General features: G+C 40.5%; 1 protein-coding gene across 1 annotated transcript; it reads right to left on the bottom strand.

Moving 5' to 3' along the window:
* Positions 1-8686: 8686 nt before the first annotated feature.
* Positions 8687-14001, bottom strand: fbxl22 (F-box and leucine-rich repeat protein 22). Its single transcript, XM_068313570.1, has 2 exons — positions 13573-14001; positions 8687-9564 (listed from the first exon to the last, which is right to left on the bottom strand). Exons 1-2 carry the CDS (start codon positions 13905-13907, stop codon positions 9174-9176), a joined length of 726 nt encoding a protein of 241 aa, XP_068169671.1. The 5' UTR covers positions 13908-14001; the 3' UTR covers positions 8687-9173.
* Between the last annotated feature and the right edge of the window lie 276 nt (positions 14002-14277).

The raw sequence follows: 14277 nt of genomic DNA, 5'->3' as shown, positions 1-14277 counted from the left end.
AAACCTAGTCCGCACAATGACAGCAAGATGTGGATGGATATTTAATGTGCTTCAGTGTAGTGGCTTCATGTCATTCCTTCAGCAGCAGATATTTCTTTAAAACACATTCCTAATGCGGTTTGGTAGCTTGTGACAGTGAGAGACTGTAAATGTAGGAATCAAACCTCCTTCTGTATTGTGGCTCTTGAGCCAATTCTTTTTCTTTAAGTGGTGTTGTGTTGTGACAGACACAAGCCTCGTCTCTTCCTGGGACTTCATCCATCTTCAGGATAACCTTCTGTCTCCTCCTGTAAGAATTCTGCATCTAATAACCCCATCTTTTTGTCCTTTTCAGCTCCCGACCCATCATATTTCAAACCCTTGAACAATGTCAGTATGTAGTGACTGTGCAGAGAAGGGCATAAATGCTTATTCTCAGGTTTTAATAATGAAACCACCACTAATGTGCTGTTGTACCATTAAAGAAGAAGATTGAAGTGAATTCTCATAATCAGTTTTAATTCCCTTTGTTGGTAGCCTGAATCTACACATACATTACCAACAAGGCAGTCAGAGACTGCAACATCCTGTGACATCATCACATTTTTGTGGCTTTTTCTGGCTTCCTGAAAATGTTGCTTTTTGTTTTGTGATTATATCTCATCAGGTTTCAGAGATGTGTACCTAAAAAAGGTATCAAAGTGAAAATTTGACCTTGACTGAGTTTTTCAAGGTCAAGGTTGTGATTTTCACCCCCTGGCCTCCCTGAATATAACGCCTTTTGTTTTGTCTTTCCATCTTATCCGGTTCCTGAGATATGTGCAAAAAAATGTAAAAAAGATGAAATTTGACCTTGACTTAGTTTTCTCAAGGTCAAGGTCATCATCTCATTTTCATCCCCTTTGCTGCCCGAGTAATGTGCTTTTTGTTTCCATCTTTCAATCTGCAACGGTTGTAAAATATTTGGTGGACTTATGGACGGACGGATGAACACACAAACACTGACAATTACAAGACATCCCCGCTTCACGGGATGTAACAAAAACTTCCACCATAACTCTGAACTGTAACCTCAGACAGCTTGGAGGCAGATTCCATAGAATCATATACAGACTTAGGGGATGAATCTGAGTTACTCCAGCGTGAAATATGAAGAAAAGAGAATCCTCAAACAAGAGAGAAGCTTCAAAGCTCTGCTACATTATGAAAAATGCTCCATCTGCAGCCGGCCCCGAGGACAAACTGTCACCCACCAGAGCGGGTGCAAGTTAGCACCGACAGGTGTAAAAACACAGACACAAGTACAGCACATTAGTCACTGTGTTCCACTGTTTCACTGATGACACTCATCCGTACCCCATGTTCTGGTGGGCACTTTCAGACATATTCTTTATCCGAACTGGTTCTGCATTAATGGTGAGGGTCCATAAGATGAGTTGTGACATTCGCCAAAGAGGTGACGTTTGTTTGTCACTTTTCAGGAGTAATAAAGCACTGATGAAATTGTTTGGCTCATACTAGGAAGGACCTCAACTCAATTTTAGCTTTGCATTCTTTAAAATTGTGATAACAATTACATCATTCATGTATTAACTACCAGACAGACTAAAAATGGAACTTTGTGAAAACAAAGAGGAACCCAGTTAAGTTTGGTCTCGGATCCAGATAAAGGAGCACAGTTAAGAACTTTATGTTTTGTTTTTGAGCACCACAAGATGAAGCCATTAAAGCTTCTGTCTGCTCTCACTGAGCAAGTATCTAAAAAAAAAAAATCATTTAAAAGAAGCAATGTAAGAATACATAACAGCAAACTCTACATTCAAAAAGCACGCCATTCAAAACATGAAAGGAGAACACTGTCAACATCTACTTAAACGATCAAAAATGAAGGTAGTCATTAAGCAGCGTGTCTATTTACTTTAGACCGCGATAGACAAATTTTGCTCCCACTGTCTAGACTGTGTTACTCATCCCCAATTTAAAGTCTTGGGTTTGATGTCAGAGCCTGACTCTAATGAATAAAGTCTTGGGTCACAGTAACTGATTAGTCACTGAAGACAAATGACACTGAATCTGATGTTGCAGCGTGGCTCAGATATCTTCTTTGGTCAAGGAGATGGAGCAAGCCCCCTCCCCAAGTCTTAATCTGAATTAGGATCAGACACAGACCTACAGATACTGAATTATCCCCCCAAAAAACAAATAATTTCCCTCCTCCCCTTTTGCTGAAGCCTCCCCCACCCTATCTACCCCCCATGGCTGAGCAATCACTGTCGAAAGCTGAAAATGTCTCCAAGGGCTGCCCTTATACCTGTATGGCCGTCAGGAAACTGCTGATTTTAGGTTTCAGGGCTCAAATGGTTGTTCCATTCTTGTTTGCCATCTTTCCCTCAGTGCTCCTTCCCCCATATCCCCCCACCCCACCCCACCCCACACACACACAAACACCCCCACCCCCACTGCCGTACCACCTGCATCTTTACCAGCTTGTATTTCACACAGGAGAAAGGCCGGTGCTACTCATTCCTCAAAGGCTTCTCCCAGCATGAATCATGATTATGCTCCTCTGCCTGCTGTCATCCTGAGAGCAGCCACTGTATGTGTTATATGGAGAACCTGCTCTGATAATATTCTATTTTCTTCATCCAAAAATGGTACACAGAGTGTATAGCAAGCATAATTTATTTGTGATCACTCTAATTAATGCTCATTGCCACATCATTTAAGGCTATAGGTACAATACATTGAGACGCTAGTAAAACAACAAGCAAATGTTGTTTAGGATTAGAATTTAATTTTTTTTTAAAAACTGTTCAGGTGGTCCAATGATCGTAGGATTGGCGGCTCAAATCCCGCTCCCCGGTCATCTGTTGTTGTGTCTTTGGGCGAGAGAGCTTACCCTCCTTGTTCCGATGGTAGTCGGAGAGGCTGTTTGGCGAGGGTTGGCTGCCCTGTTTCTGTCAGTCTGCCCCAGAGCAGCTGTGGCCCCACATGTAGAGTAGCATCAGTAAGTAGGAATGAGGAGTGAATAATGGAACCGCTGTGAAGCTCTATATAAATCTAAACTCTAAACTCAATATAAATCTGAATCTCTGATAACCACTGATATCTCTCAGGATTCTGGTTTAGTGTCATACAAAACTCTATAAACAAATTATTTACTAAAACAAACTTTAAAACAGACTTTTTTGTGTGTTCCTGATTCACATTAAAATGTAGGAATCATTTGTCTTCCAAAAAGACCTATCAAATCATTAACATCATAGTCTCTCCTCTCTCCTTGTGATAATGAAGAGCAGAGCAGCTAATAGAAATGATTAGAGGGGGAACTGAGTTCCTTAGCTGATTTTTTAAAATTAAATTTGTAATTCTAATGGAAAATAGGGGCAGATTTATTCAGCCTCTCAGGAGGACAGAATGGTAATCTTGTTCCTGGAGTTTGTTCATCTGCTCAATATGTTCAACCGGCAGAATTGGAAGTTTTAGTACTTTTACTCAAACACAGACTTCTGTACGGTACTTCTTTACTTTAATTCTACTTCATTACTTCAGTACTTCATTACTCTTCCAAGACAAATCTAGTTCTTGTTACTCCTCCATATTTTTCACCACTATAGTTGAAGATTTATATCCATAAGGGTTAACAAATTCACAATAATGAATACTGTAACTAGCATTACTACTGCAAATTTATGTCTAGTAAATATTTATTAATGTGTAATTCTCATTAAAGTAATTCTCAATCTACAAAGATTCTATTCATAGTTAAAATATTAAAAAGAATTGATGCATCGCTAACAAATGTTACTTACAAAAAACATAATGTTAACCTACGGCCCAAGCTGTTTTTTCACATTCATTTTTTATTTCTTTTTGCTATTTGGGCTTAGGGTTAAGGGTTAAGGGTTAGGCTTGTGGGTAGGGTTAGGGTTAGGCTTAGGGTTAAGGTTTAAGGCTAGGGGTTAGGGGTTAAGAGTTAGGTTAAGGACAAATTGCTTGAAAGTGAAATTCCTAACCCTAACCATAACCCTACAAATGTCCACGTATGTGGCTACTAAGCCTTAGGGGTATTATTTAATTAATTAATTAAATATAAATTTAGCATTTATATTCATAAATATAAATGCCATTTAGTTATTTGTTTGCTTGTATGTTCCTATTTTCTTATGTAGACATTTCCTATTTTGGTGCCTCATCTAAAAATGATTGTGTGTGCTTTCAGTTAGAGCATGATCAAACCAGTACTGAACATTCATGAATGCACATTGTGACCCAAACTAGGTTTAAAACAATTTCCTCTAGTCAAATGCAGACTAAACATTTATTATCAAAGCTGACAATCTATTACTCATCAATCCATCCTGACAGATTGACTGAACAATTTCACTTTTCTACAAATACAACAAGGCAGTCAGAAACTGCAACATCCTGCTACGTACCCTTACCTACTATAAGGGTAGGTCAGGGTCAAAGCTTCAGGGTAGGTTAAAGTTATGTAGCTTTGATCTATGGTCTTACACTGGCCTTCTCCCTCGTCTTTCTATCTTACCTGGTACCTGAGTATACAAAAGTTGAAATTTGACCTTGACCTAGTTGTCTCAAGGTCAAGATCATCTCATTTTCTTCCCCTATGCTGCCTGAGTAATGTTTCAAGTTTCAAGTTTATTTATTTTTATATAGCCCAGATTCACAAACAATGTCTCAAAGGGCTTTACAATCTGCACATGGACGATATCCCTCTGACCTTTGTGCACTGCGAGCAGCACAACCCTCACATCGGATAAGGTATAACTCCCCCAAAACCCTTTTAACAGGGGAAAAAATGGATGGTGAGAAACCTCAGGAAGACTGCAGAGGAGGGACCCCTCTTGCAGGAGTGGACAGACGAAGCAATAGATATCGCATGTACAGATTAACAACACAATAATAATAACAATGACAATAATAAATGTATGACAAAGGCACGCTGATCCATCCAGTAGAGCGAGTCACCACCAGCCGATGAAGCACACAGAGGTCACCGATTGCCGAGGATCCACCACTCTGAGGACAAACCAAACAGTGCCTAAGTCATTGATCTAAAAAAAGTTATAGTTTAAGATTACTCTGCCAAAACCCCAAAACCACAGCAGAACCAAATGAGGCAGAACCAGCACTCCAGGACCATTGTGCAGCTTGTGATATCGCCAACCACGGAAGCAGACAGAGGTAGCCTATTGCCGATGATCCACCACACAAAGGCCTGAGAGAGAGAACAGGAGAAGGAGGGAGAGAGACAGAGATAGCAGGGGCGAGAGTGGTGCTAGAGGGACCAGAATAACAGAGGATTAATGGGAGGCAGGGGCCTAACTAAGAAATCCTATGGCTCGTCGGCAGGACTAGGCTAAACCTAAACATTGAGACTGCCACCCCAGATATTACTTATATGTTAGGTAGAACAGATATGTTTTGAGTCTAGACAGTGTGCTTTTTGTTTCATCTTTCTATCTGCAACGGTTGCAAAGATATTTGGTGGACAAATGAACGAACGGACGAACGAACCAACACTGACAATTACAATACATCACCGCTTTGAAGCGGGATGTAATCGCAGTACTTTATATTATATCAATTGCATTTTGAAAAGTAGCACTGACTAGGAGAGATAATCATGAAGTGATGCTTTTGAGTGGAGAAGATCTCTAGATAAATTAACTTTGTTAACCATTAACATTAACACAAAATGTAGCAACAATACAGCAATGCTGTTAGAAATGTTTCAGCTAAAGATAACAAACACTTAGAAGTTCAATACAATAATAATAATAATAATTATTATTATTAAAAGTTTAATATATGATTGTGTCAAGTTTGCAAGGCTGACACAGACACTAATAAACTCCTGGACGGGAAGAACTCACTGTCAAGAAGTTATGAAGTGTTGCTAAAAGTGTCACAGATACACTCACAGTGAACAACAATAAAGCAGTGATATTTTTGGAGTGTTATGAAAGGGACATTTTTCAACACTAGGATAGTGGTGACAGAGTATATTCATGAATTACAATGAAATAATGCTCATACAGTATGACATGTTGGAGGAAAAAATTCTACATGAAGACCTTGGAGTCTGTCCATTGACTGTCCGCGAACAATATCCCTAATGCTAGTAATATCCCCCACCTAACCATATCCCCAATGTTACCTAATCCTCCCCTTAACCCTAACCTTTACTAAGAGAGCTCATATTTGGTTAATGGATGTGCAGAGGATTCATCTTACATTTAAAACATTTATTGAAACAATTCTCTTTCTGCAGTGGCTCAGTTTTGTAACACATGCTTTTAACCATAAAGCAAGTTTTTAGTTTATTTTTGTTCTGTAAGTGCTGTACATCATTCCTTATTTTTTAATTACATAACCATATGAATGAATGACATGTGCTTGTGGCCGAGTATTATTACATTGCGATTTTGTACATTTTACTGAAGTACAATCCCTGAGTCACATTGATCACCACTTCAATTTAAGCCCATTGTGTTAGCCTTATGCAAAGCATATCAGCAGACAAGCAGCTGTAAAATGGAGACACTGTCATGTCACCAGTTACATAACAGAAAATAAAAAGGACTGTGACATCTTGCATTGTTTTGGCAGAATTCCTCCTCAAACGGGCCAAACAAGTCCTACATTTTTTCAGAGCGCAGGTCATAAAGATAAAAAGCTTCTTCCTGACTGCTGTTTCAACAACTCCGTTGGCACAACGTGCTACTAAAGCACCTTCAACCATGAACCATCTGACACTGTTCTCGTAAAGCAGGCTGTCAACTGAAAATGCTGCTCTGCTCAAAGTTAGCATCAACCCCCAAACCTGGCCTGTTTCATAACAAGGGGGACCGATTCTGACCCCTCAGAACCCCACTGTGGTATTTGACACACATGGATGATTTATATTTCATAGGATTTCCATGTTATCATACAAACATTGATGATGATAAAGAGAAATTTAATTGAATTTGACTATTTTAATACTAAACATTTGAATGGCAGCTATTGAGAATTTCCTGGGCTTCATACCTTCACCATTTAGACAGACCTAAGAATCTATTGTGACTGCATAGCTCACACAGCAAAAAGTAGTGCATTCAAGGACACATCTACACATCTGGTATTTCAAGACTGTCTTCTTATGAAGTCACTGAAGCATAGAGGAGAACAGAATAACACTTTGATCCAGTCACGTTGTAACTAGTCTCCTTCTTAGCCCTGTTATTGTTCTGAAGTGCTGCAGGCAGCCGGATGTGACTGAAGTCTCCCCACCCAGTATACATAAGCCTTTACAGCAAAGGTGTAGCATTTGTAGATGAGCCTAAAAGGTTAGTGTAATATATGCTGTGGTTTTCGGTAGGCCTTACACATTGTTACAAATAGTTCCTGCAGGGCTGCAATAGAGAAAAATTAATTAGAAGCACAATCACTGAAAAGTCTTCACATTCATTTTTTTTACTTATAAAACAAAAAACAAAATTATTCTCAAATATACTTTTGGTGAATGTATAAAAATTTCCCGTAGTCCACAACACTCATCCCGGATGTCTCGGCTGATTCTGAGAAACCCATCTGAGATCCAAATAATATATCAATAAAAAGTTAGAGTGTGTCCCATCTACCACTGGAGTCAAGGGAACCCTGGACAAGTCAAGAGTTTGTCAAAGGGGGCACGACAATCAATCACTCTCACCTTTGTGCCTATGGGCAATTTAAAGTCAGCAATTCACCTCTGTTACATGCTTTGGTGGTGGAAGGAAGCCAGAACCCATGCAGAGTTGGGGATGACATACAAACTCCACAGTCTAGAGTTTGTATTCAATTTAAGCCCATTGTCTTAGCCTTATGCAAAGCATATCAGCAGACAAGCAGCTGTAAAACGGGTTCCTCCTGGGACTTGAACCCAGGAGGATTTGAACCCAGGACCTTCTTGCTATGAATCATTTTGGTGATATTTAATGAGCACGAACAGGTCATAAATACATATTTTACATTAACAACTCCACCAACTCTGTATAAATGGAATAATACATAACGGTCTTTGGCAAATAAAAACAATCAAAATTGATTTGATTAAATTAATTAGATTAAAACAAACTAACATTACGATTCAGACTGTTAGTCAAAGAAAACTTTATTATCCCTTTTAACACAGTGGAAAATAGTATGTACAGTATTTAATTAAGATACAAAAATTCACGCTGAGTAAAAAAAAACCCTAAATAACCTGATATAAATAAGTAGGAAAGGGGAAATAAGACAATAGAAAAACTGCACAGTATTATGATCTTTCAAACATTAATATAGAAAAAAGTCACTCCTTTTAACTTGTGTGAAAATAACTGGTCTTAATTGAGAGCTGAGCACCCTGCAGCCATAGCATGCAATAAAGTTGTCCCATGGCTTTTACATACACCCCCAATCAACCTACTTGAATACATCTCACAGTCTTATATAAGGTGATTCCAATCAGAGCTCAGGCATACTTTGTCCTCCTAGATCTCTGCCTCTGAGATCAAGTCTGAGAGAGTAGACAATATAATCACGCACCTTTCATTTTTTTTGTACTGGCCAGGTGTGCCTCGCTCCTCCAATGTGTGATTTTTCATTTTATCAAAGTACATTAAAGAAGCATTTTGAATTTTCCTTTCTGATGGGTGTTAATAGATTCACTCCAATATATATATATATATATATATATATATATATATATATATATAAAACGTTGGTTTACAATATGCGTCACCGGTCAAACCAAAAGAGGTGCTACCTGTTGACCGGTGACTTTCACCGGTGTTTGGCTTTGGTGCATTTGGTTACCATCTGACAGAGTCAATGTAACTGCTTACCACGTTTTAATTTGTGCTAAGCTAAGCTAACTCTCAGCATGAAAATAACCATGTTTCCCTAAATTTAGTTGAACTATTTCTTGATTAGGGATAATTGTGTGTGTGTGTGTGTGTGTGTGTGTGTGTGTGTGTGTGTGTGTGTGTGTGTGTGTGTGGCCACTCTATCAAACTCTGTCGCAGGTCCAGAATTTTCCCTGGCAAAGAAAAACTATTTATATTTTGTGGAAAGATCTATGAAAATTATTGCAAAGAGCACTTTTACCAAATGCTGGTACAAATCAAGTATGGTCATTTTATTTGTCAGAAGAAAAAAAAAAGTTACGGATAATTCCCAAAGTTCCTCCTGATGCCTGCAACAGGAAGGTTTTTCATCACATCATTTTGCACCATCCTCCTGTGTGACATTCGCTCCTCCGGCTTGCTGTCTGGAATCATATCCACACTCTTATAAGCACTCAGCTGGATGTCCGGCCTCTTCTCTCTGACAGCCTGCAATCCTGTCTGAGTGATGTTCCTGCAGAAGTCTATTTTCACCTCCTTCAGACTGTCTCCATGAATAACCATGCCATCCAGGCTGCAGTCGGTGATGCGAACGCAGTTCTCCAGGTGCAGGGAGCGAAGCTTCCTGCAGTTCTGCAGCACGGAGATCACATCCTCATCTGTGACGTGTCCACAGCCGGACAGGGTCAGTGAGAGCAGGTTGGTAGACCTGTGGCACAGAGAGTACAGCATTAAAATGAGTTTTCTTTGCATGTGTCTTAGTACAACAGTACATACAGACATCCTGTGCAAATTTACTTCAGCACTCTTCACAACCCGGCATGTATAACTGCAGAACTACCTATGGATTAGTTTTGTTAAGAAAGAGCAAGAGTTAAGTAAACAACGCTGATTGGCATGGGCGTGTGTGTGTGTGTGTGTGTGTGTGTGTGTGTGTGTGTGTGTGTGTGTGTGTGTGTGTATTTTCAGACAAATTCTCCTCAGATCCCATGAATTGTTTCAAATAAGAGTTGAAAGCAAATAGTTGAAGAGCCCATCTGAACTATATGTGGGCAAGCAAACACCACTGAATGCAGCAGTGTGATCTGTCAAACATATGAGACCAAGATGCTGTTTCAGTGCAAACTGCTGCACTGGGATCAAGTGCTTCCAGTCTCGAAAAAACCCTTTTGTGAATAACTGAAGGATGGATCTATTGTACTGAACAATTACAGGATGTTTGATGAATCATATCATGGTAAAACTACTACCTCACAAGCCTAATTCTGCCGATATTATATCAAAATATAATGAATAGCCATTGTTGCTCGGAAATGTCTGTTTTATTCCTGGATGTTTCCACTCTGTATCAGGAATGCATTGCCCGGGCAAGTCAGCAGTTTGGAGACAGAAGACAGACACCGATGGCAACAGATCAGGGATGTCGTTCATGTCCGCTGATGCAGATTACATAAAGACTTACATAATCTTACCACTTCACCACATGTGAGCAAAACGTATTCCTGCTGCCTGCAAGTGTTGAGGATACTGTCCCAGTCAACTCTGAGCATGGGACAACCAAGCCTGTCCACGTGCCCCATTGCTTTGCTACACAGAGTTAATGTGAGGCTTTATCAGAGGATGGAATTGCAAGGAATGGAGGGGGGGATGACAAGAAAGCAGCTGGTGTTTAGAGATTCAGGCTCTAATGACTACAGTCAGTGTGTCTCAGCAGAGACGGACATGAATGGAGGTAAACATGACGGCAGTAAAAAAAGATCTATATGTCAATATCTATATATATAATTTATATCAACAATATAAACGTAGGCAAAGGAAGGCTGGGTATGCTGAAGTCTAATTCATTTAAAACTATTATTATCATATTCATTCATTAGTGAGACATGTCACATGCTTTATTCAATTAAAGATAGATCAGTCTAGGACACGTTTGACATCAACTGTGTGTGTGTGTGTGTGTGTGTGTGTGTGTGTGTGTGTGTGTGTGTGTGTGTGTGTGTGTGTGTGTGTGTGTGTGTGTGTGTGTGTGTGTGTGTGTGTCTGTGTGTGTGTGTGTGTGTCTGTGTGTGTGTGTGTGTGTGTGTGTGTGTGTGTGTGTGTGTGTGTGTGCGTGCCTGTGTGCATGCTTGTGTGTTGTTCAACAAAAAGTTATCTGCATGCTACTTTGTCTTGATCTGCCCCTTAAAAGCCTCTTCTCTTCTCTTCTCTTCTCTTCTCTTCTCTTCTCATCTCTTCTCTTCTCTTCTCATCGGCACACTACCTAACTGACTCATCATGGCACATCATGGGAAACTCATCGTATTTATAGTTATTTGTTGGTAATGTTTCATTTACAGTTTTAAAATTACAATAAATACATTTCCATCGACAAAAATAACGCATCTATTGTCTGTCTGTTTGTCTGTCTGTCTGTCTACCTGTCTTCCTATCTATCTAGATGGACCTCAGACGATCAGGTGCTTTGGTTTGAGTTCCTTACATGTGTTTTGTATATTTTTTTTATTTTTGAGAGTAACTCTCAGCTGCAGCTGTGTTCTTTGGACATATGTTTTATAAATGAAATAGTGCCTGATGACATAATTGTGGTGTTTATTCACATAATGAATAACAGATATTACAAGGAAGTTGCCAAGTAACCAGGAAAAACTCACACAAACCTTTTTGTGACACCCACTGTGCAACCCACACATGGCATGTTGAACATTTTTTAACATCAAACCAATTAAAATCCAGTAACCACATTCTTTGTGATAAATGTAGTGTGGCACTGGGGGAGCGCTGCATTGCAAACTAAACCACAAAGACGCCCAAAGACAAGTTGTATCGTTTTTTTCCATGAAGATAAGAAAAAAAAAGTCACGAGCGTGGCGTCACAGTTTGTGTGGAGTCTTATCCAGGAAGAGGCAGGCAGAGACAGACGCACATGTTCATTCCTCTGACAGCAACAAAGAGCCAATTGTAGGCTCCACCTGCTGTGTTAACCTCCCGTCTGCAGCTGACTGGGAGGGTCTGCATCCAAATCAGTCTATCACCCCCACAGCTTCTCTGCATCCCCTCCCACTGAGTCACGTGCGCTTGCTTCCTTCTCCCTGAGACATTTTGGGAGGGGTTATCAGTATGCAATGAGTGTGCCTTTCAAAGCAAGGGGTTCTAGTTTTGACTGGATCTCGCAGCGCTCATGTCCTGCAACTCTAGTTTCACAATCCAGGAAAAGCCTCACAGGGTCATAGGCTGAGTCAGCGGGCCTGCCCCGCTTCGCTCCCCCTGGCCCATCCAGCTGCAGCGGCCAGGCTCCCTCACATCGGTGGTGGTCACTGGCTGCCTCGGAGAGATTTCCAAAAGGTCTCTTCATGCCTCTCTGAGTTAAGTCGTGCCTGCTGCCAGTGAGACACGCAGCGCCAAAAACCAATAGAACTACATTTCAGGGACCTATCTAAATGAACTGTCACATCATTTAGTAAAGATAATTTGATGCCTGACCACAGATGCTTTACTCAATAGGATCCCACAGATGTGTGATTTTTCTGTCTCAGCAGTCAGTTCAGGAAACAACATCTGTTTCTAATGATTTTGCTCTCTGCTACCAGCTAAACAAGGTAATTTCAGTGAGCCATGTGCCTCTGAGGGAAAACAATTTCAATCCTGTGGACGACCCTGACAGACAACTCTCTCAAGACAAGACATATTTGAACAGTGTAGTCAGTCAAGTTTGTTGAATGTGATTGTGTGTGACATAAAATGGTAAAATGTAAGGTTTATGTAAACTATCAAAATTAGTTTCCTAGCTTTTCGACAGACAAGAGCCATTTACTGATCCTGGTTTTCTTCAGGATCGAGGTCAGTGTCCAACGTCAAAAATGTCAATTCTGATCTCAAGTGAATCAACACAGTTTCAGTATGATTTCTACTTAAAGGCTGCAGCATTAACATATGTGATCTCATTCACATGAATTTTCCATGCGCCCTACCAATTTAAACATTCTGGATCAGCAGAACTGGATTGACACATGGTTCTGATCTTTGGTAGATCTTATGCGTATATTATTTTGAGATGTTTACCCAAGTATTGTAGGCATTATCCATGATGTGTGAGGCAACAACGTAGTTGCCTCACACATCATTTCCCAAACTGTGCAATGATAAACAGTCCTGGATCTAGATGACAATCTGGATCACCACAACATCAATATACTGTATATGTACTGTATATCGTTGGTCATTCTCCTACAATGTTTAAGGTACCTCTTAGGCTTGATTCAGATTATGGACAGGGTTTTTTTTTCTCTAGGACCTTTCATTTTTGTTTTTTCAGCTCTGGTTTACTGGTCACACAGGTGACTGCACCTCACAGGTCAATACTGTTCAAAGGTATACAGTGTGTGTAAACCCTGCCCTCCGTCAGTTCTAAATTTTTGCTGGAAGAATGTCAATGACTTTGGAAGAAGAGTTACTACATTTAAAATTGATGTTTATCTGTGCATCCATGTCCAATAGCAGTAAATCATCTGCTTTGTTTACAAAAAAATCCTGCATAGTATGTCTGTAAGGGGCCACAAGCCGAATGGTTAAACCTCCAAATTATATTTAAGAATACTCAGAAGCGCATGTGTTGTTTGTTGACACTCTTTTTGTTCAAAGACCATCAAAAAAATTTTTTTGTCCATTATCTTTTCCAGAGTGTACAGAAAGCAGTGGAGAAACACACATAGACACTTACATGTGGCAGACACGGGCCAGGAAAGAGCTGACCAGGGTTTCATGTTTGCTGCAGAGGTTCTTCTGGAACGAGGTCTTCAACCAGTCCTCAATGTTGCACACTTGCACCCTGCTGGAGTACCAGCAAACAGTCAAGTAGCGTAACGACGGTCCCAGCACAAAGTTATCCCTCCTCAGCTCACACAGGGAGCTGAAGTGGAGTAGATTCCAGAGGTGGGGGTCCAAGAAAACCTCGTGCAACTGATGACAGGCCAGGGACAGACTTTTCCGGCTGTCCTTGTCCAGAAAAGAGAAAAGGTGGAGGAGACATTCACGGTTGAGCTGTGTTAGATGCATGCCGAGTCGCACTAAGGCAGAAAGAGAGGCCTCGTCCCCGAGGCGGCAATAGGCCTGCTGGTAAGCAGCAACAATGAGCCTGAAGTCCGTATTGTGTGGCCTAGATACGTGATGCCTCCTCAGGCACACAGTGGAGGCCTGCACATATAAGGCTAGGGAATGATGGCTATTTTAGGAAGACAACTGCCGGTACGGTCAAAGATGGAAGTGCTTGAGCCATACACTCCCTTTCCATCTGTCATGGCTCTCAACAGGCAGCAAAAACAGGACTGACCAGATGTTTACACTGCCCTGGCCTAGATCTCAGATGCACACTAAGTGGCAAGAAAAAAAAGATAAACACTTCTAGAATTTACTGCAATACAACACT

This window comes from Antennarius striatus, chromosome 4 (assembly GCF_040054535.1).
Source record: "Antennarius striatus isolate MH-2024 chromosome 4, ASM4005453v1, whole genome shotgun sequence".
Lineage (NCBI taxonomy): Eukaryota > Metazoa > Chordata > Actinopteri > Lophiiformes > Antennariidae > Antennarius > Antennarius striatus.
Note: the sequence above shows the minus strand (reverse complement) of the source record. Positions and strands in the feature narration are given on the sequence as shown.

Coding starts and splice junctions, on each gene's coding strand:
- fbxl22 (XM_068313570.1), bottom strand. CDS start 13,907: ATGCATCTAACACAGCTCAACCGTGAATGTCTCCTCCACCTTTTCTCT. Junction 9,565..13,572: donor CTGGCCCGTGTCTGCCACAT/GTAAGTGTCTAT, acceptor TCTGTGCCACAG/GTCTACCAACCTGCTCTCAC.